This window comes from Panthera onca, chromosome E1 (assembly GCF_046562875.1).
Source record: "Panthera onca isolate mPanOnc1 chromosome E1, mPanOnc1 haplotype 2, whole genome shotgun sequence".
In the NCBI taxonomy this organism is placed as follows: domain Eukaryota; kingdom Metazoa; phylum Chordata; class Mammalia; order Carnivora; family Felidae; genus Panthera; species Panthera onca.
Genome location: NC_138352.1, coordinates 24,382,603 through 24,403,244, shown reverse-complemented (window position 1 = coordinate 24,403,244; position 20,642 = coordinate 24,382,603). Strand labels below are relative to the sequence as shown.

At 53.4% G+C, this 20,642-nt stretch overlaps 1 protein-coding gene across 1 annotated transcript in view; it reads right to left on the bottom strand.

Moving 5' to 3' along the window:
• LOC132687109 (heparan sulfate glucosamine 3-O-sulfotransferase 3B1) overlaps positions 1-19,705 on the bottom strand; it is a 39,539-nt gene extending 19,834 nt beyond the window's left edge. The window contains exon 1 of the mRNA XM_060645006.3: positions 18,659-19,705. Coding sequence (XP_060500989.3) covers positions 18,659-19,212 — 554 coding nt within the window. The 5' untranslated portion in view covers positions 19,213-19,705. The remainder of the gene's footprint in view (positions 1-18,658) is intronic.
• Between the last annotated feature and the right edge of the window lie 937 nt (positions 19,706-20,642).

Sequence of the window (20,642 nt, the reverse complement as noted above, 5' to 3'; positions counted from 1 at the left end):
GACAGGGCAGCGTGGCTCAAAGCGGCGGGCCCAAAAGGCTCTGCCGGTGATAGGCGCCCTCCTGGCTGGAGTGAAGGAAAGGAGACTCAGGATTTTTCTTGGTGTGCTTTACAGGTGTCCTAGACAGACGCACGGACCCAAGGTTATCTCCTCGGCTCTCCTTCCCTTTGAGGAAGCCAGGCGTGAAAAGGAAAGGCGAGCTGGTTCCGAATGTCCAGAGGCCAGAAGGCACAGCTCAATCCACCTCTGGGAGCGGGGAGATCCAGGAGGCCGTGCCAGGCTGAACGAGCCTCCCAAACCCAGAAACAAACAGGCTGATAAATGAGGGCTGCGAAACCGCTGAGCTGAGCCCCGCGAATCAATTCAATAGGCTGCCTCTTCTTCTAGCTCATTAACTATTTGAGATTACCATCATATGGGGAGTAGCCTCTCAGCTGGAAATTAAATTAGCCTGGCTATAAACCAGGAATGCAGACTGGAAAAGTATCTGATGAGCAATTCCCGGGGAAAAAAACAAAAAACCAAAAAAAAAAAAAAAAAAAAAAACCCACACCACCAAATGCTCTCCTCCCAAGCATCATTCCCATTCCCCTCTGGCCTTCCAAGCTGGTCCCCTTCTTTGCAATGGCCCTTTTCGGGGCCGTAAGAAAAGACAACGACGGCAACAGGCGCGAGAGCCTCTTACTCTGGTTTTCGGATAAAACTGGGCTTGCTCCTGGCGGAATCCCGAGAGGGGCGGTTTGGGACTAAACGATCGGAAACGTGGCATCCAGAAAAAAAAAAAAAAAAACAGAGAAAGATGGCTTCGGATGAGTAAAGAAGAAAGGAAAGGGGGTGGGAGGAGGAGAGAGGGAGGGGGTAGGGGGGAGGGGGGAAATCGACACATACGTACCCCCCCCACCCCCCACAACCCCCCCCCAGGGGTCTGTGCAGAGGTGCAACCTCCAGTAACAAGGGCGGCAGGCACTAATTGCACACCCAGAACAGGTGTGTGCCTGCCAAGCCACCTCTTAATTACCAGGTTTGGCATTTGGGCACCAGCCGCCTGGCCCTGCTCAGCTTCTAAGAATGCTGGAGCCGAGCGTCCACGGAGCTGTTCTGTTGTAGGTCCGAAGAGCCAAGCGGTGGAATTTCTAATTACATGGCTTTAGGCTTTACCCTAATGAAAGGCTCCATCCAGACAAGCAAAAAAGCAACCGGCTTAGGGGACGTGGGTCCCGGAACACATCCTGTGAGCATCTCTGGCAATTGCCGGGTTTTCTGGGCGGCTTCTCTTCTGATCGCTGGCGGGAGCAATGCCCGTTGAACGCTACTCGACGGCATCTTGTAAATCCCGCTTCCAAGTTGAAATACTTGAGAGAGAGAGAGAGAGAGAGAGAGGAGAGAGAGAGAGAGAGAAGGGGGGGAAGGTGCGGGATAAACAGTGCTACCAGTGGCACTTTGAAGTCATGAAGTTAAGGCTCACTCACCAAAGACATCAATCCTTCTGACGCTGTCCTACCCTAATTACTATGTTTCTCCTCTGCCCATCCTTCCCCACATCCACACCTTTTCATGTAGACCTCCTTGCCTTTCCACGTGTATTCCTTCTGCCAAGAAGATCCCTTTCCCCACACGGTCTGCACAAAAACTCCTATTCACGCGTCAAAACCTTAACTAGGGTGCCCCCTCCTCTCTGAGGCCTTCCCAGTAGAGATCCTTCCCCATCCAGAACCGGTCTCCCTCTGCAATCTTTTCCTGCCTTAACCAGGCCTCTTTTTTTTTTTTTTTTTTTTAATGTTTATTTATTTTTGAGACAGAGAGACAGAGCATCAATCGGGGAGGGTCAGAGAGAGAGGGAGACACAGAATCGGAAACAGGCTCCAGGCTCTGAGCTGTCAGCACAGAGCCCGACGCGCGGCTGGAACTCACGGACCGCGAGATCGTGACCTGAGCCAAAGTCAGACGCTTAACCGCTTAACCGACTGAGCCACCCAGGCGCCCCTTAACCAGGCCTCTCCTTTGTGCATCCATCAAGGTCCACTGTACTTAAGCCATCTCAACCCCTGCCTGAAGCCGCACTCTCCCTGGCCAGTCTCTATGGGGTGGTCAGGGTTTTTCTAAAAAAGTAGGTCAGATCCCGGCCCTCCCATTCACAGAGCCCCCAACTGGCATCCTCATTAAGAACATAAAGAGCTTCCTCTCTGTCCTCCCCCCCCCCCAACTTCCTTTGATCTCTTCACTGTGGTCACAATGCCTTCTCTGGGGGCAGGTTCCCACCTCCTGGACCCTCGGACACCCCCTCTCTTCATTCAGGCCTCTCCTCAACATCACCTCTTGAAAAAGACCCCCTGCCTAAAATTAAAGCAGCTCTTTCCTCCCCGCTAACCCTCCAATGCCCCGTCCTGTTTTATTTCTCCTCTGGCTCTTATCAGTGGGAGTATTCTAGTTTTATTCGTTCACCTGCTATGCCTTTACTGCCCGCCTCCCCAGGAGAATGCAAATTTCACGAGGACAGGCTCCGGCCGGGCTGATAAACACACAACAGCATCTCAGAAATGAACACATCTTTGCAACCCCGGAGTCTGGCACAGGATCGATGCTCCGTAAATTAATCAGATCTACGCAGCCATCGGGAACAAAAAGCAACACCAGTGGATGGTCACGTGTACCCGGAGCTAAGGGAAGCCCTCCCTACTTCTCCGTCCCTGCCGCTGGGCTCCAGGGGACACGGTCCTCAGGGCTGTCCCTGACAGTGGCTTCCTCCCGGCGGCCCCCTCAATCCGCGCCCCCGAGGACAGAGAAGCCCAAGGATTTTTGCCATGGTCGCCAAACAGCACCAAATCCACGTCAGAGTGTTAACTGACAAGCAGCTGGAAGCTTCTTCATGGCGCTCACGTGCGAAACGCTGAGTGGGGCCGAACGTGTAGGACCCAAAGCCCACGGCTGGGCCTGAACGGTGCAAACGCTCGGTGTTATCTTTCCCTGCAGCCGGACCTCTGCTGTCTGCTCGTGCGGGGTACGCACCTCGAGCTTGGGGGACCTACGGACCATCCATGTGCCACAGGTGGAGGCCGAACAGCCACAGGGCACAGGCACCCCCTCCCGCCCACAACTGGCATCCCCGAAGGACACCATCTGGGTTCAGATGAGGTGGCTTCTTTGATCAAAGACCTTAAAACGCACAAAAGCTTAAGTCCTGAGGAAGCCAGCACATGTGCTCCCCGGCAAATGCTCTTTTTATAGAACAGACACAAAAAGCCACGAGCCACATTCTGTATTTGTTTCCAGCTGCGACAGGAGGAAAACACAAGGCTAAGGATAACTGTGAATGACGGAACCAGACGAGACAGAGGGAAAGAAAGGCAGAGGGAAGGAGAAAGGTGCATGGGGCAGACCCCTCATCATGAGCCCCCTGGCTGTGCTCTCCTGAGCCCTCCCCCTGCCTCCCCGCACCCCCCCCCCAGGGAAATGCAGCCCCTAAGCCACATGGGACGGATACCTGCAGTCACTTTTCCATGCTGGCGTGGGCAAGGCTCCCCCAACACTTCAATTCAGACCACGGAGCAAAGGCCCTCCGGGACAGTCATCCAAATTACCCAGGGAGGCAGTAGGGAGAGGTGGGGTCTGGAGTAAGTGACAAAGAGAGCCCCATCCCTTCTCATGAATACCCCGGGGAGCAGATGCTTGCATGGAAAGAATTCAAGTGCAAAACTCACGTAAGCATCTGTAAATTTCTTCAGTAGGGGAGGCTCAGCTGCGCGCCCCCCGCCCCCCCAACAAATCCCTCTGGCCAGTAAGATAAAGGCTTCGCTCCCCACATAACATTCAACTTCTGAGCCATTTTCCTCTCCCAATCCCGACACTCCCTCTGCCCTACCCCATCCCCTAGTGCTCAGCCCACACCTCTTTCTACCGTCCAGATGCCTTGGCCATGGCTTGGCGAGAAGTCTGCCTTACTGCCCGACTTCCAGAAGGCCCCACAGAAAGAGAAGACGGGTATTAAGTATCTCGCTAAAACATACGTAACTTTATAGGAAGGGAAGCGCGATAAGAATGAAAAACTAGTCAAGTCCATGCAGTGGGGGCCCCCACTCTGGTGTGAAACGGTCCGCGCCTATAGACCACGTGAAAAGCCCCCGCCAGACATCCCCCCCTGTAAGCGAGAGCCCAGGGCAGAGGTGAGGGAGGCGATGCAAACAGGTGTTAGAATGTCCCCAAATACAAGGAGTCGATGGTAAGCGTATCTGCAGATAAGGTCATTCTATCTAGCAAGTTTAGAGTGCTTGGAGGGGAAAGCCAGATACTCCTGTAACTTAAGTTTGGTACAAACAGGTAAATTAATCCCCCTCTCGCTCTCCGTTAAAAGGTTCCACTCGCCTTCTTTCCCAGGGACACCTCATCTTAAAGTTTCCTTCCTTTCCGGTGCCGTGGGTAGTAAGAACACTTCCAAGGGTTCCCCCTGGGCCCCAGACAACAAAAGGGAAAATGCAAGGTTGTTTTTGTTTTGTTTTTTTAAAGTGATTGGCTCCCTCTGCAGCTCGAGGGCACTGATGTTTATGTGCGGCTAGTGAACGGTTATTTCCCAGAGAACTCAGCCTTCTGTCCGGGGCGTGAGCAATCCTGCTCGTGCTCTGATACAATAAGATACAATTCACCCTCCACCCCCGCCCCCCTGCACCAGCAAGCAGAGACGGGGCCCTCACCTTTGAAAGCAGACATAAGCTTCTTGGAGGAACGCTGAACCAGCAATTAGACTGCTCAGGGCACACCAGCCGGGCGAAGCCTTCTGAAGAAGCTTGCAGCGAGACCCGACTTGAAATCCTCACGAGCAAGTCGGTTTCCCCTGGCCTCAGCCTCAGCAACTTTCCGCCCGGGCTGGCTCCCCTGATTTACCGCGACCCACCCCCGCCCCTTCTCTTTCTTTACTTTTTCTGCACTATCACCCTGGGGAGGAGGAGGCGGGCGGTTAAAGGGATGATGACACCTCAGGTTGTTTTTTTGTGACGTTTTATTTTTCAGAGAGAATGAGAGAAGGCAGGCAGGAGAGGGGCAGAGAGAGAGAGAGAGACACAGAATCCGAAGCGGGCTCCGCATGGTAGCAAAGACGCGAGGCTGGAACTCACGAACCTCTAGATCATGACCTGAGCTGAAGTCGGACACTCAGCCGACCGGGCCACCCAGGTGCCCCCAGGCACGAGGGTCGTGACAACTTCACAAGCAAGAGAAGCATGGAACCGAACTTCAAATAAGAAGGGGCACCTTTTTATTTTTTTTTTTTAATTTTTTAACGTTTATTTTTGAGACAGAGAGAGACAGAGCATGAACGGGGGAGGGGCAGAGAAAGAGAGGGAGACACAGAATCTGAAACAGGCTCCAGGCTCTGAGCTGTTAGCACAGAGCCGGACGCGGGGCTCAAACTCACGGACCGTGAGATCATGACCTGAGCCAAAGTCGGACGCCCAACCGACTGAGCCACCCAGGCGCCCCAAAGGGGCACCGTTTTAAAGGTGGACAGAGAGCGCACAGGGTCCGGGGTCAAATTCTTCAAAGTGTAAGAAACCCTGGGGACCTGGTCTGCTAATGTACCCCAAAGTGGCATCAGGACAAGCACCGCTTCGTGGAGTAACAGGTGATACTGAATGAAAAGAGAATCCTGTACATGGTGGGGGTGGGGGTGGGGAATGCCAGCTCCAAGAAAAGGAAACTGATTTTTGTTTTGTCCTGTCTGGGCTTTTTTTGGTTTGGCTTTGTGTTTTGTTTTGGGCCGTAGTGCTTCTCAGCACCTTTAACGCCCGAACATGGAACCATTTCTTCCGCGTTATCACCTATTCATCTTTCCAGAACTTTCTGTTCGCTGAAGGAACTGGAGACAGTACTTCTCCGAGTGTGGCCGGCAGGCCACCTGCTAACCGTCCTCAAGAAGATAAATGCTAACACCGGACAGTCGGCATTTAAAGCTATCATTGAGTGGGGCGTCTGGGTGGCTCAGGTGGTTAAGCGTCTGACTTCAGCTCAGCTCATGATCGCGCGGATGGTGGGTTCAAGCCCCGCGTCGGGCTCTATGCTGACAGCTCAGAGCCTGGAGCCCACTTCAGGTCCTGCTCAGCGAACTCACTGAGGGGTATAGACCAGCATGCGTGTTGCACAGGGCACGAGCTGTGTACTAGTCACGAGAAGTAGGACCACACATCCCCAGTGGACTGGGGAAATACGGGCTCACCTCCCTTGTACACGTGGGGATGCTAACGCCAAAGACACAGAGTGACTTCCCGAAGGTCACAAAGTCTGTGGGAAAAGGGTGACCCCCCCAAAACATCTTTTAAATAGAAGCGGGTCATTAGAACAAATTTGACGACGAGGATTCTGATTTCAAATGGCCCCAGTGAGCCTCGGAGCTCCGTGCAACCTCTCTCTCCCAGGATTTTTACAGAGGCGTCCGACGAAAACCAAGTCCAACGAGAAATGGCTAACCCCCAAATCTAACGAGAACGTCCACGACAAACAATGAGATGGAGGGAATTTAATTATGAAATAGTGCACACCTGAAAAACGAGGCGAGGAGGTGGGGGAAGACCCAGGACCAGGCAGGTAACAGATGAGCGAAGCCGGCCCAGTGGGAGACAGTAAGGAGCAGTGAGGACTGTGTCAAACGGGAAAAGAACATGCCCCCATTCACAGGTGCGGGTGCCTTCCGGTTCCAGCCAGCCGTTGGTCCCGCCCTTCGTGAAAGAATCGGAAAACCCGGATTTGCTTGCCAAACTTCGGAGTCTGTCAATATCAGCGATGAATTCACAGGTTTTTAAAACGTTGCAAGTATTCGCTCGAGGATTTCATGTATATTAAGTTCCACAATGTGTGATGGTGGAACGTAGGAGGGTTGGTATGTCCTTGGGACAGGGACAGTGAGTGGAAGGGGGCACAAGGGTGGCTTTGGGGGGGGGGGGTGAGTTCTTAAGCCCCTATTACCTCGGGATGTTGACTTTGTGAACATTCATCAGGCTGCACATTCTTGCTTTGCACACTTTCTTGTAGGTACGTGAAGTAAGAATCCGACTTAAAAAAAAGCCAGGCCTCTAGATAAAATAATGCGATGTCTTGGATTTTCTTCAAAGCACGCAGAAAAGAGAGAACACAACACTTCTTAGCAACGAAGAAGGGAGGTCTTGGAAAAGCAGAAAGGTGATACTGAATGAAAAGAAAATGAGCAGAAACTAAAGCCACGTTGAGAAGATTTTAAGTGCGCGATGTTCCTACAGAGACCACGGTCTCTCTGTGGTTTCTGCCCATGTAGGAGTTCTCTGAATGGGTGCTTGAAGGAAGACGATGCCATCCCGAAGTTCCTTTGTACACAACGGGTCTTGGCATGGGTAAGCGGTGGTGACCTGAACGGCCAGCAGGCTGCACAGTAAGAGCCAAGTTCTTGGACAAGGGCATAAACTCAGCATGGGCCAGGTCGGCTCTACAGTCAAGACCTTCTCCTGCACAGCGGCTGGGGACAGTACAAAGCAAGAGGTCTCCGCTGGTAGGGACAACGGTGGTTAGGGTGTCAGAGAACGCAGAAGGAAAGCAACAGGGCATAGGGAGCAAGCGGCAGAGTTTCAGTCATCCTGAGAACCAAGAATTGGGGTATGGTGGTGGTGGCGGGCAGGCTCAAAGAACAGGTGAAAGAGAACAGGTTGGTAAGTGAAGAAATGGAGGGAGGTTGCGGTCAGAAAAGGGGGATCAAATACACAGATCTTAGCGCTAGAGTAGGGGCTGCAGGGGTGATGTGAAAGTGACTGTGACATAGGTATCATGAAAACTGCCATCTATCAAATGCCCGTGCCATTCCAACAGAGCTGAGGCTGACGAGCAGGTGTGGGCAGAAGGAAAAGTAGGCACGGGGACAGAAAAAGAGAGGGAAACTATAACCCCGGGGATATTTTAATGTGAAAAAGTCTGTGTGTCTTTGTGGGGGGTGGGGAGGAGGGAAACAAGAGAAGAGATGGCTTGAAGCGGTCCCCTGGAACACCAGGTGGAATTTCCGCCACGTACAGGAGCTCCAAGATGGGGCGTTCGAAGGGCCATCTGGGAGGGCTTTGGGTTCAAGAGGCTGACCACCTGCGGATCTAGCTGTAGGACCTTAGGCGACCAATCTCTGAGAGTTTCCCTTTCCTCCTCCACCATGTGGGGGGGGGAATCACACAGAAGCATCACTCCCTGCACACAGCAGGCCCTCACTCACTAACGCTGAGCCATTTCCCCCCCCCTACTGTATCACATAGTAACGGACGCTCCCTCTCCTTCCTATCTGCTTAGCGGTCTTTGGAAAGCTCCTGGAAAGTAAACTGTACAAAATCACATTTCAATTTTCACTGGTTCAACGAACGCTTCCCGTTCTCCTCAAAAGGGTTTTCGGAATTACCAGTGATTTCGCAGGACTAGCGATTTTAATTTTGTTTTAACATTTATTCATTTTTTTTTGGAGAGAGACAGAGTGCGAGCAGGGGAGGGACAGAGAAGAGAGGGAGACACAGCATCCGAAGCAGGCTCCAGGCTCTGAGCTGTCAGCACAGAACCCGATGCAGGCTCGAACTCACGAAGTGTGAGATCATGCCCTGAACCGAAGTCAGATGTTTAATTGACTGAGCCACCCAAGCGCCCCAGGACAAACAATTTTTTAAATCAGTGCTTAAGTTGCTTTGCAGCGTCTTTGAACCTGTGGATTTTTTTAGTTCCCCGGTTCAAACAGGCCCCTCAAGGACGAGTTCACGTCTCTCGTATTTCCATTGGCTGCCACGGCTAGCACTTGAGAAAAGTGAGTGCTACAACAGAGCATTTTTAGGGCAGTCGTATTATTCTGTAGGATATTAAAACGATGGGTGCATGTCATTATAAGTTTGTCAAAAGCTGTAACAGGACATCAAGAGCAATGTTGTAAACTCTGTAAGTCCTAACGTAAGCTAAGGACTCTGGATGATAATGATGTGTCATGCAAGGTCATCAATGGTAACAAATGTACCATTCTGGTGATGCATGGGGACAGTGAGGGGGGCTGTGCATTTGTGAGGACAGGGCGTACCTGGGAACTCTGGTCTTTTCACTCCATTTTGCCGTGATCCTAAAAATGCTTTTGAAAGATAAAGTCTGCATGTTTTTTAAAAAGCAAGCGCTCCAGGCACCTGGGTGACTCTGTTGGTTGAGAGTCCCTCCAGCTTCGGCTCAGGTCATGATCTCACGGTTCGTGAGTTCGAGCCCCACGTTGGGCTTGCTGCTGTCAGCACGGAGCCTGCTTCAGATCCTCTGGCCCCCTCTCCCTGCCCGTCCCCTGCTTGTGCTCTCTCAAAAATAAATACACATTTTTTTTAAGGTAAATGCTCAATAAACCCTTGTTAAATGAGTGGGAAAAAAATAGGTCAGCATGATTTAGGAGAATGTATTCTTCACTGACTGCACAAAAAGGCTCAAAATGGTCACCTTTGACTTCTTCCATTCGAGTGTTTCAAGTCAGTGACAAAGTAGCGACCGGCTCTCCTCCCCTATTCTCTGTGCTCACCCCTCCCCCCCACACCCACTCACCCACTTGGGGCTTCTGTAAAAGCTCTGGGCTGGGAACAGGATGTTTACTTCTTTGTGTATCTGTGTTAACTGGCAGCACTAGCATATGCTAAGTGTCTGGAGATTTCTGGAACAATCAGCCTGGAGGGCACCAGGGACCCTAGGAACAGCACATCAAGAGGAATGGCTGGGCTGAGCCAGGTCTGGAAACAAGCAAGTTGGCGGGGGAGGGAGAGGCCTTTCAGCTGAGGGGAAGGAACTGGGAGTGATCTGGGTGTGTAAGATTGTCCTCTTAATTGTCTGCTTAGTGTGTCTTCTCCCCTGGGGAGACCACTTTAATGGACCCGAGATCCAAATCCTGCATTTCTTCAACAACTCCTGCAGCAAAGAGCATTGTCTTAGGCCAACGCCCCGTTCTTTTAATACAGATCATCTCCTACATCTCTGCAAAAGATCCGCCCTCCAAGATAGGGTCTGCTCCAAATGCACGACAGTGGTCCCAGTGCATGGTGTAAATCCATCGTGACAGGAGGCGTTTTAAGGTGGTCCTTCGAACCTTCCGCTGCACTAAACAAGGGTAACCTTGTGAATGTCCATATGCAGGCTGGGGGCTGGGGGCAGAAGGGCGCTCCGGGGTTGCACACGCAGAGCCATTCCAACCGCCTGCGGGTAGGGGGCAGCTGCTGGACTCAGGGCACTGTCGGGGGGGTGGGGGGGGGGGTGGGTCGCTGAGCCACCTGGTCTCCGTCCAGCAGAGACTCAGGAATCAGAAGGGGCTTGAGTTATTTGCTTTTTCCTTAGCCTCCTCTCCTCCCCACCCGGGGCCTTTTCCACCTTTTCTCTTCATCCTGCCCTTTAACCGGCCCCATTCAGGAAAAATAAAGCTAGTTTGGGGTGCCCACGGGACCTGCTGACTCGCATTCCAGGCACCCATTACAGAAGTGAGTGAACCCAAGAGAACACAGTTCCTCCCCCAGAGAGAAAGAGAACACACGTGCTGCTTGAAAACGGACTCTGCTGATTCACTTCTTTCCGAGCCATCTCATCCCCTTCTCCTTAAAAAGGCAGTTTCCTCGCCCATCTCAAGAACTCATTCATTCCGCCCGCGCCCCGACAAGCCAGTGATTCAGCGAGGCCGAGGCCGATCTGCACCCCCAGCTCTACCCGACGGAGGCATATACTTCGAGAACACACACCTCCCCTCCAGAAGGCAGGGGAAATTGTGCCGGAGGGTTCCGAGCACACAGAGGGCGGGGAAAGAAAGGAAGCGAGCAAACGGACCCGCCTGAGCGCCGGGCTGGGAGGACGACCGAGGCTCGGAGGACGACCGAGGCTCAGGACCCGCTTAGCCCCACCCGAGGGATGGCTGGCAGCGGGGAAATCCCGCCCGCCCCGGCTCTGCCCGCCCACTCTGGGCGGGGCTGCCTCGCAGGCGGAGCACCATTGGCCTCCTGGAAACCGTTCGGACCAATCAGCGCGCGGCCGCGGCCCGCCGGCACCCTCCCCGCCACCGCGAGCGCGGGCTGCTCCGCCCGGCTCGACCCAACAGGTGAGGCTGCAGCGGGGCTCTCGGGCTGGTCACGTGGATGCAGCGGGCGACCCGCGGGGGCGGAGGGGCCGCCCCCGCCACGCCCCCGACAAGGGAAGCTCCGCCATCTGTCTCCGGGGCTCAGCGATCCTGGACCAGATGTAGTGATCCCACGCGACACAGGGACCGTGCTGACGGATCCCAGCCGCGGAGCCATTTTCTGTGCCACCTTCCAAGACGCCGGGTCTAGGCGAGCGCTCGGCCAGCTCCCCGATGGTGGCAGACACGTGGCCGCGCCGGGGGTCTTTGTGGGGCCATGCCGGACACTTCTGTCATCAGATCTTCCCTCCTGCCCCTCCGCCATTCAGTCGAGGGTGTGCGCGAGAAATCTGCCGCTTCTCACTTCTCTTTCCCATATATGTATATTTCTTTCACTCTCCATTTGTTGCCCCCAAGCTTCACGTTGCCCAGAACAATCTAACAGCACTGTATGAGTTTCTGAGCAAGTGTAACCCTGTGCACTGAGTGTGACAGATTGGGGGGGGGGGGGGGAACAGGGGGTCTCAATCCTCCGCCCCCAAGCTGCTTGAAGAACACATGGAATCATTCACACTCTTGTCCAAAGCGTTTAAAAATACTGATCCCTTTGCAAGACAGGAGTCCAGCCTGGGCTTAAATAACAACCAAACCTGATGCTACACCAGGGTCTTCTTTTAACACATTTGCTGAATTTAGGAGAAAAATATTTTATCCCAGGAGCTTATCTGCTCCGTAACAAACATACCAAGTTAAAGTCCCAGTGAATGTATGTATGTACATACATACTTTTATTACAATGCAAGTAGAAAATCCCAGTTGCCCTCTGTAGTGCCTCTCTAACCGGATCCACAGTCCTACCAGTTTCTAAAAGCAACTCTCTCTGGGGGGCGAACACACTGTTCAGTACAGCTTTGCTATTTAAACATGTTACACCCATGATGCAATGAGGTAAAATTTTTCGAGTGACCCAGGAATGTAAGCTATTTTTAACGTTTCAAGCCACAAAAGTGTGTGTTTAAAGAATTTAAGATATAGATATAAGGGAAATCAACAACTCCTCTCTATCTGCAAAGAAAATGAATGGGTTTTATTAGCATTAACAGTATTTTGACACACAGCCTCTTGGCTGCAATGAAAAATATTTATCATCATGTTATTCAAGCTGGTAATTGCTTCTCCCTTCTCAACTTTTCCCCATATCTAAATTCAGAAAATATATATGAAATATATATATATATATATATATATACACACACACCGATAATACTAACACCAGTTTTATTGGGTGTTAGTTTTATTTTGGTATACTTTGAGAGCAATCGGAGATTTCTACCAAGGTAATCTTTTAAATATTAGAAAAAGCTTCATGCTCAACTTACAAGTAGCTTTCAAAGATACCAGTATCTCATTTCTTCTCCGTCATGGTAAATGTTTTCATTCGAGGTAGGCACCATATTGTATCCATTACCCTTGAAAATATGCCACATACTTCGGGAATTCATTTTGCTGGGATTCCTGACTGTCCCAGCAGCCTAGCGCCGAAATTTCCCTTACTGTCTGAAATCACCCACTGTTAAATGAGAGAGGTAGCGCCCTATTTGGAAACTAACTCTATTCACAGCAAAAGAAATGCTCATTATGCGCTGCCTTTCGAGTAGACATTTTGTGTCTCTGTCAATCAAGTGAATTTCCATGTTCATAGAGTGAGGACACAAAGTATTGAAAAACTAGTGACACAGAAAGCAGTCTTGCAAGCGATCTTGGGTCACTTCTGAAGCTCTAAATAAACGCCACTTCCTGGATTCAGAACACTAGTGGGCTGGGTTTTTTTGTTTTTTTTTTTTTCTTTTTAAATTCCTGGAGCACTTTTAATTCTAAGTAATGATTAAAAAGGGTCAACTTGGGACGCCTGGGTGGCTCAGTCGGTTAAGTGTCCGGCTTCGGCCCAGGTCATGATCTCAGTCTGTGAGTTCGAGCCCCGCGTCGGGCTCTGTGCGGACAGCTCAGAGCCGAGAGCCTGCTTCGGATTCTGTGTCTCCCCCCTCTCTCTGCCCCTCCCCGGTTCACACTCTGTCTCTCGCTCAAACATAAATAAAACTCTTAAAAAAAAATTATTTAAGGGTCAACTTATGTAATCAGAAAACCTTATATCCTACAACGCGTTTTAAACAAAAAGGTAAAACCAGCATATGCATTTGGAATGAGGTTGTGTGACACATTGACTTTTTTTTAATCTCAAAAAGTTTTGCTTCAAACAAAAAAATAAAACACCCAAACTAGAAAAACAGCTGTGACAGATCACTTCAAAAATCTCAAACAATACAACTTTAGCTGGGGAGATGTCTTTATAAATATTAGTCTCTATTAAATGCCACGTTTTTAATACTCATGGCTCTGTTAAAAAGGCAAAATCTAGTTTAGTCCACACTTAATTCCTAATTATGGTATCTTATTTCGGTAAATATGTTTTAAGGCATAGGCTAATTTTTTTTAAAGGCCTGTTCAATAATGCCCTATCACTTGAAAGAGAAGTGTAATTCCTACATTTCAGCATTTTTTTAATCTAAAACAAATAGGTTGCTATTAAATATTGACTATTTTATTAACTCAGAGCATCTGGGGAAACACTTATGATTAGGTTAATTTATGTTATATTTTCCCCTCAACTTGTAAAAGATTAATCAACCATTTTATGGTCTAATTTAGGTGCCTAATTAAAAACAGAGTTCAACACATGCTGCACTGTCTTGCTAATAAATCTTGACAGCTCTGTAACATGATGGTTTGTATTTCAAATTGTTGCATATAAATGGAGATTTTTGATCTTCACCCAGCAGCTCGAAGTGAGTTGCATATTTGGTTTGAACTCCAGGACTGAGAAAGTGCAATTACTTCAAAAAGGATTATCTCCAATCAGATAGTATCTTAAATTTCCCTCAGTGAAGACAGAAGCGGTCCTTGCCACCAAGTTTTCAGAGCTAGTCTAGGAAAACAGAGGAGAAATTAGTTTCCTCGGCACTTGGGAAAGTGAAGCGTAGGAAAAGTTGCTATTTTCCGCTGCTGGCTTTCAAGTCAGAGATTTCTGAAGTTACTGGGTGTTAGAATCTAATTCTAAAGAAATCTGCTCCACATGTTCGTTTTAACTGTCTTCTGGTTTGGTAAGCGCAAGTTTTCAGTTTTGATTTGGGGGACGGTTTTTTGTTTTTTAATGAATAAATTCATCCCAAGAAAGTTCTGGAACATCTTATTTTAACTCTATGTCCTCCCACACACCCCCCTCCCCAGCCTTAAAAAAAAAAAAAAAAAAAAAAAGGGCAAACGGAAGAGAATAAATCTACTCTGTAGGGACATCATGTTTTCTCAGCCTTTGTTATTTGAGGATATTTTTGTAATTTTAATGACTCCTTTGGCTCTGTCCTGTGCAGGCACAGAAATGAAACTTCTATAGTGATAGAATTATCCTTACTCTAGTTTAGAAGCCAACATGGGATGCAGCAACTCTCCTATTCTGGGGCTGATGTAAGTGAGCAGTCTACACTGAGGTTACGAGAGGTGCAAGAGAAAACTCAAAACTCTTCCGAAGCTAACCCAGTTCTGAACTCCTCATCTATGACCAGCCTCCTGTCCTGGTCACTTTAAGCAAGGAGGGAGCACAGCCCAGAGTGACCTCTGGATCAGAACCTCCTGGGTTGCTATACTAAGCTTTGTCACTTTCTGGCTGTGAGGCCTTGGGCCAGTCGCTTAACCTCTCTGTGCCTGTGTTTCTTGGCCTATAGAAGTACCTACTTCACAGGACTGTAAGGGGGATTAAATGTGCTAATCCTGTAAAACTTGAAACAGTGCCTGGCACACAGGGAAAACATTCAGTAAGTGTTAGCTATCAACATTATAAAACCACCCACACGCCATACTTTTTTTTTTTTTTTTTCCTAACGTGGCCACAGCATTCAAGTGTCAGCTTCTTTGTACAACCAAAAATGGAAAGAAGAGTCAAGGCGGGGAAAGGGTTCTGGCGCTGTAACATCTAAGGCATAGTTCTCTCAAAAAAAAAAAAAAAAAAAAAAAAAAAATCACGATAATAATCACACAATATTTAGCTAACTTAATTCCCAAACTGGGGTCATTAAAATTCTTGAAAATCTACCGAGCTTAAGCCAAATCAAAGAGAGAAACTTACTACAGAATGTACATATTTAATTTTAAATTCCAAGTTTAAACCAGTGTTCAGAGCCTCGGTGTAGGCGGTGGGTGACTTCTCCACCTGGGGGTATGTAAGGTGCCCCCATTATTTCTCAAACACCTTCACCACCATGGAACTGAAGGTAAAGGCCGGTTGCACCCCAAGTCTTGATAAGCCAACCCACGGGGTCCTCGAAGCACCTGTGAAGTTTGGGAGGCCTGATCAGAGCAAGAGCGAGCTGGACAATGGACTGGAAAAATAAACCCACAAGAGTCTTAATCCCAGACTAAAACACGCAGGTCCGGAGCAGGTGAACCCCACTTACTAACAATTTTTTTTTTTTCCCTGCAGCAGCAGGTAAAGCAGCAGAAAATTCCTGATTCCTGGCGGGTGGCGAGGTCAGCTCCGTGTGTCGCCACCCTGGTAGGCTCCTTCCTACCATGATCCCTGCAGCTCGGCCTGCTACGGTCTCATTCTGCCAAGGGTAAAAGACCTACGATCAAATCCTAAGACAACGCAAATCTGCCCAGGCTCTGGGCTACCGGTTAGGCCACTAGCAACAGTGTGTTATCAACCGATTAAACCTATTAACGACTTGCTCAGACACAGCCAGGACCTCGGTTCCCCCACGGACCGCCACGCCTGACTCTCGGATTCAACCATCCGTGCCCCTAGCTTCTTAGTGCCTTCAAAATGCCTAAATGCCTTCAAAATGTCTTCCCCTCTCTCCTATTTTCTGCTTCTGAGGACACGTTTTAACCAGTACGCGAACTGCAACTCTCCGGTTAATTATTATTTACACTCTTCTGCAGTCTGCGGCCTGACCGTCCGGACACAGCGGGAGATAGATACAATGGGACACACCTCTGGCGAGGAGCTAGGCTTGGCTGAGCCCAGAGAACGAACTCCGGCCAGGGCGAGGGGTGCTCCCCGGGCACCGGATTTTAGGAAAAGCGTCGTGGGACAGGCGTTTCCTCCCGGTGTGGTCTGTCTCAAGTTAAAACGGCTGCCTTCAAAATAATTAAGTCCACACATGTGCCCAGACATCCAGAATATCCTTCGTCAATTAAAAAAACGAAGTAAGCAGATGGCCCTTAAAAGCCTTGGGTTTCGTCTTGTTTTTTCTTAGAGACACCCACTAAGCCTGCGGCCCCGCCGGGCGCTGCTGGGGCAGCCCGGGACCGCGGCGCGGGGGGCGAGCCGCGGGGTCTGCACTTTGCTCCTCCCGCCACCCCGGTCCGCGGGGTGGCCGCCGCGGGCCCTGGGCCTCCCGGTCCCCGTCAGTCCGGCCCCTCGGTTCCGGGAGCTGGCAAGGGAAGACGACGAGGGCTCCCGCCTCCCCCAAGTCCGGTCGCCCCGCGCCCCCCCCCCTTCCCCGCCCCCCCCCCCCCCCCGGGCGCAGGTCCCGCCCGAGGCTCCCCGGCTGCTGCGCTGCCCGCTGCAGGCGCGCGGCGAGCCTTTCCAGCGCGGCTTCGCTCTTTATTCCGCAGTTTTGAGTCCATCGAAAGGAACGTGGCAGGTGGAGCGCGGCCGCCTAGACACCGCGCGAATCCTCCAGTGGGGATTTCCGTACCTGCCCCAGAAACCGCCGGACTCCGCCGATTCGGCGATTTTCCAGCCGGGTCCTCCCGACCCGGCCCCTAGCTTTCGCATCTTAGAAATCCCCGGACTGCCTCCGGCCCCCGGCGGGTTCTCCCTGAAAAGACGTTCCTGCCCTCCCGGCCCCCAGATTGCTCATCCCTGGAGGAAGAGGGCAGGTGGCGGCAGAAGCAGGAACAACAAGGCACCCGACGGCACTGACACTCGGAGAGGCCCCCACGTGGCTGCCGGGCACCCGAGAGCACCCGCGCGCTCCTCTCCGCCCGGGGCGGGGGCAACCACAGGATCCCCACTGCGCGGATGGGAGCACTGAGGCTCAGCGCCACCAGCGAGCTGCCGGAGCCCGGACGCGAATCCAGACGTCGGACACCAGAGCCCGGCAACGGTGGGAAGCGTGACTGTCACGGCTGGCTAAACCTCGAGACTCGGGCAACTCCTGACAATAATAAAAACATGAAGGACAAAAGGGAGCGGGAGGGCAAGGCTGGGAAGAGAAGGATTTTAATCCGCGGGGTCAGCCCCCTTTTATCTTTCGCGGGGCCTGGGGGCGGGGGATGGGAGCAGGGAACGCGGGTTCGGTTCGACTCTCCCCTTTTGTTTCCCCGAAGTCCCGAGCATCTTGGGCCTGGAGGACTGCCTGCCGGCCACTCCAGAGTCACACTCGCGAGGGTTGGGGGCTCAGGACCAGAGAGAAGGGTAAGTGTAGGCCGTTGGCCGGGCTCCTGGTTGGCGACCAAGTTTTTCGAAGGCCGGAGTCTGGACCCCCTGCCCACCCGCGCCTCACCGGAAGCTCGGTCAACCCAAAAGCTCACTCCAAAGACGGGTAGCTCTGGAAAGCGTTGGGCAGAGGTCGTGATTATGACCCCAAGGGCCGCTCGCTGCCCCTCGGCAACCCGACCCCACAACCTGACCCGAAAAACGAAATTTTCTAAAGGCCCGACCTTCGGGAAAAGCACATTTCTCAATCAACGAACCCCTCACATTCTTTGCACCCCGACGTAGTGCAGGGCCCGCGGACACACGCGTCCCGGCCCGCGCTCTCCCGGCACCCAGGCCCGGGAGGCGGAAACGAGCGAGCAGCGCCGGCGGCGCCCCGGAGCCTTCAAAGCCGCGCGCCGCTCCCGCCGGCTGCAGTGCGCGCCTTTGCCCGACAGGGACCAGCACCGCTCCACGCTCCGCGCCGCCCGCCCCGCTGCCGGGCGGAGGCGCCGGGCCACCCGCCCAGCTCGCCCTCCCGAGCCCAAGCTGCCCGCCAGCCAAGCGGGTCTGGCCGTCTTCGGGTTCCAGCCAGGAGTTCGACTGTAACAAAAAAGTTTACAGACGCCGTCGGTCTGTCCCACCCCCCTCCCCATCTGGGGAGCAGAAACCGCTCTGGAAGTTGGTCTAGGGTGGAGACCGTGACCGGCTGGGCGCAGAGCGTCCCGGCGCTCCGGGAGGAAAAATAAAATACGAGCAGATCTGGATTGGTCGCTTTGGGAAACGGCCACAGTTAAGAGGGTCCAGTCGCTGACCACCCCCCTTTGATTAATTCTAAGGACACCGCAGGCCACGGAGCTGCCAGACCTCCTCGAGAAGTTTCTATGGGTTGTGGCGAGTGGAGCCCCGAGCACCCGGTACCATGCCGGGGCGGGATTCCGGGCGCCGCCGCTTTATTCCTCTGTCTGCCCCACCCCGCCCCCCGGGGGTCGGAGGCTGTACCCCTGTCACTTCCCCGGCACATGCCACGTCTCCGTCCTCTGCGGGTCTGGATCGCGGCTGCCGCCCCTGCCCTTGGCCCTGCTGGGGAAACTCACCGGTACCAGGCGAGGCCCTTGTCGTAGCTGCGGTCGAAGAAGTGGGGCTCGGCGCCCACGGCGCGCACGTCGGGGTGCACGCGCAGAAACTCGAGCAGCGCCCGCGTGCCGCCCTTCTTCACGCCGATGATGATGGCCTGCGGCAGCTGCTTGCTCCCGGACCCACTGAAGAAGCTGGAGATGGGGCTGGGGGAGTCCGGCGTCTCGGGACTCTGCTCCTCCTGGCTCGCGGCGCCCTCGGCCGGCTCCCTGCCCGCAGCCAGCGGGGTGGCCGGCGCCGCCTGGAACGGCAGCCTGGGGGTAGTCCCGTCGGGACCCGGAGCCGGGGCCGGCGGGGCGTGGGCGGCGCGGGACCCCGAGCCCAGCAGCAGCAGCCCGGGCGCGGCGGCGCACGAGCCGGCGCACGAGTACAGGAACATGTAGAGCCAGATGCAGAGCATGGCGAAGAGCAGCGCGAGCTTCCTCCTCACCGGTGGCGGGGACGGCGGCGGCTGCGGCAGGAGCCGGCCGGGGACATCGAGGCAGGATCGGCCGCCGCTCAGGCGCTGCCCCATGCGCAGCCCGGGGGCGCGGCGAGGGACATGGCTCAGCACATGGCGCGGGGCCCGCCGGAGCTGTGAGCGCGGAGGGGGTTCCCTGGCCCGCAGGACGCCCGGGCGGGTCGGTTTATTGCCCCCGCGCGCCCGCGGCCGCCGCCGCCGCCGCCGCCGCCGCTGCCGTTCTTCCCCAGGTGGCGGCGGCAGCTGTAGCGGTGGCGGCTTTTGACATGTTGCCCGGGAGGAGCTTCAACTGGAACGAAAGTCGGGGTGGCGGCAACTGCTGGCCCGAAGGGTGCTCCTGCTCGGGCAAGAGGACGCCGCGCCCCCGCTGCCCGGCCACTCCAGACGGTGCGCACGGCCGCTCGCCGGGGCTGCCTTCTCGCGGTCCTGCCCACTGAGCCTCGGGAGCGGCCCCGGCACTTCCCCGCGGAGGCTGCGAAGAACTGCGCAGAAGAGAGCCCGAGACCGAGGTGGGGTGGGCGGGCCCAGCCTTCCGGACTGACGGGCCCGTCCGCCTACCAGAAACCCGGAGCGCTCTGCAAATACAGGCGCTCCGCTGAGCGTTCAGCAGCCAACCGGCTCCCGGAACGTGGGGGTGTGGAAAGGGTTTGGGGCGGTGGAGAGAGGTCGGAGGTTGCTATTGGCTGCGGGGCAAGGGGCGGGCTCAGGGGGGCGGAGCCAGGACCTGGTGACAGAAGCAGATGGTCGGAAGGATGCTGGATCCGCTGAGGGTTGGGAGAGGTCCGACCCCGCCGAGCGGTGCGGTCGTGCGCTCCGGCTCCCGCGCGCCTTTGCTCCCTCGCTGCCCTGGAGCCAGCCTTGGCGTGTAGTTGCCCTTGGGTCGGGACTCGAGTCCCGATCCAGATGTCTCGCTGGCGGGCCCGAGGGGTGTGTGTGTGTGTGTGTGTGTGTGTGTGTTGTACGGTAGGAAGGGGGTTGGAGGAGCGAGAGTCAGGCCAGAGATGCAGCCCTCCCCAAAGCGACCATCCCACGCCGGGGACCCGGAACAGGCACCGGTGTCGGAAGTTTAAGTGGAAAGTTTGTAAAAGGCTGTCAACTTTTTTAAAAAAAAGTGTTTCCTTCCTTTTTTTTTTTTTTTTTTTTTTTTTCCTTGCCAAGAGTTGATCTTTTTCGGGCTGCGAGCTGAGATCGGTGTAAACTGTCCTCAAGAAAAATCTTCCCTCTGCTCCCTAACTGGCAGGAAAGGTCGGGGGAGCGAAGGAAGAAAATTAACTGTGAGGTAGAGTCTGGTGAAAGGCTTCGTGGTCGAAAAGGGAGTGTGAACGTCACGTGCAGAAAGTTTTGTCCGGATCTGAGTTTGTGGGGGGACCGTGGGTTTAAGAAATCGTTCTCTCTTTCCCCCTTTCCCTGAATAAATGTTAAGGCCAGCATTCCATGCGCCTGCATCTAGGAGGCGGTTTGGTCTGCTGACCTGTTACACTAAT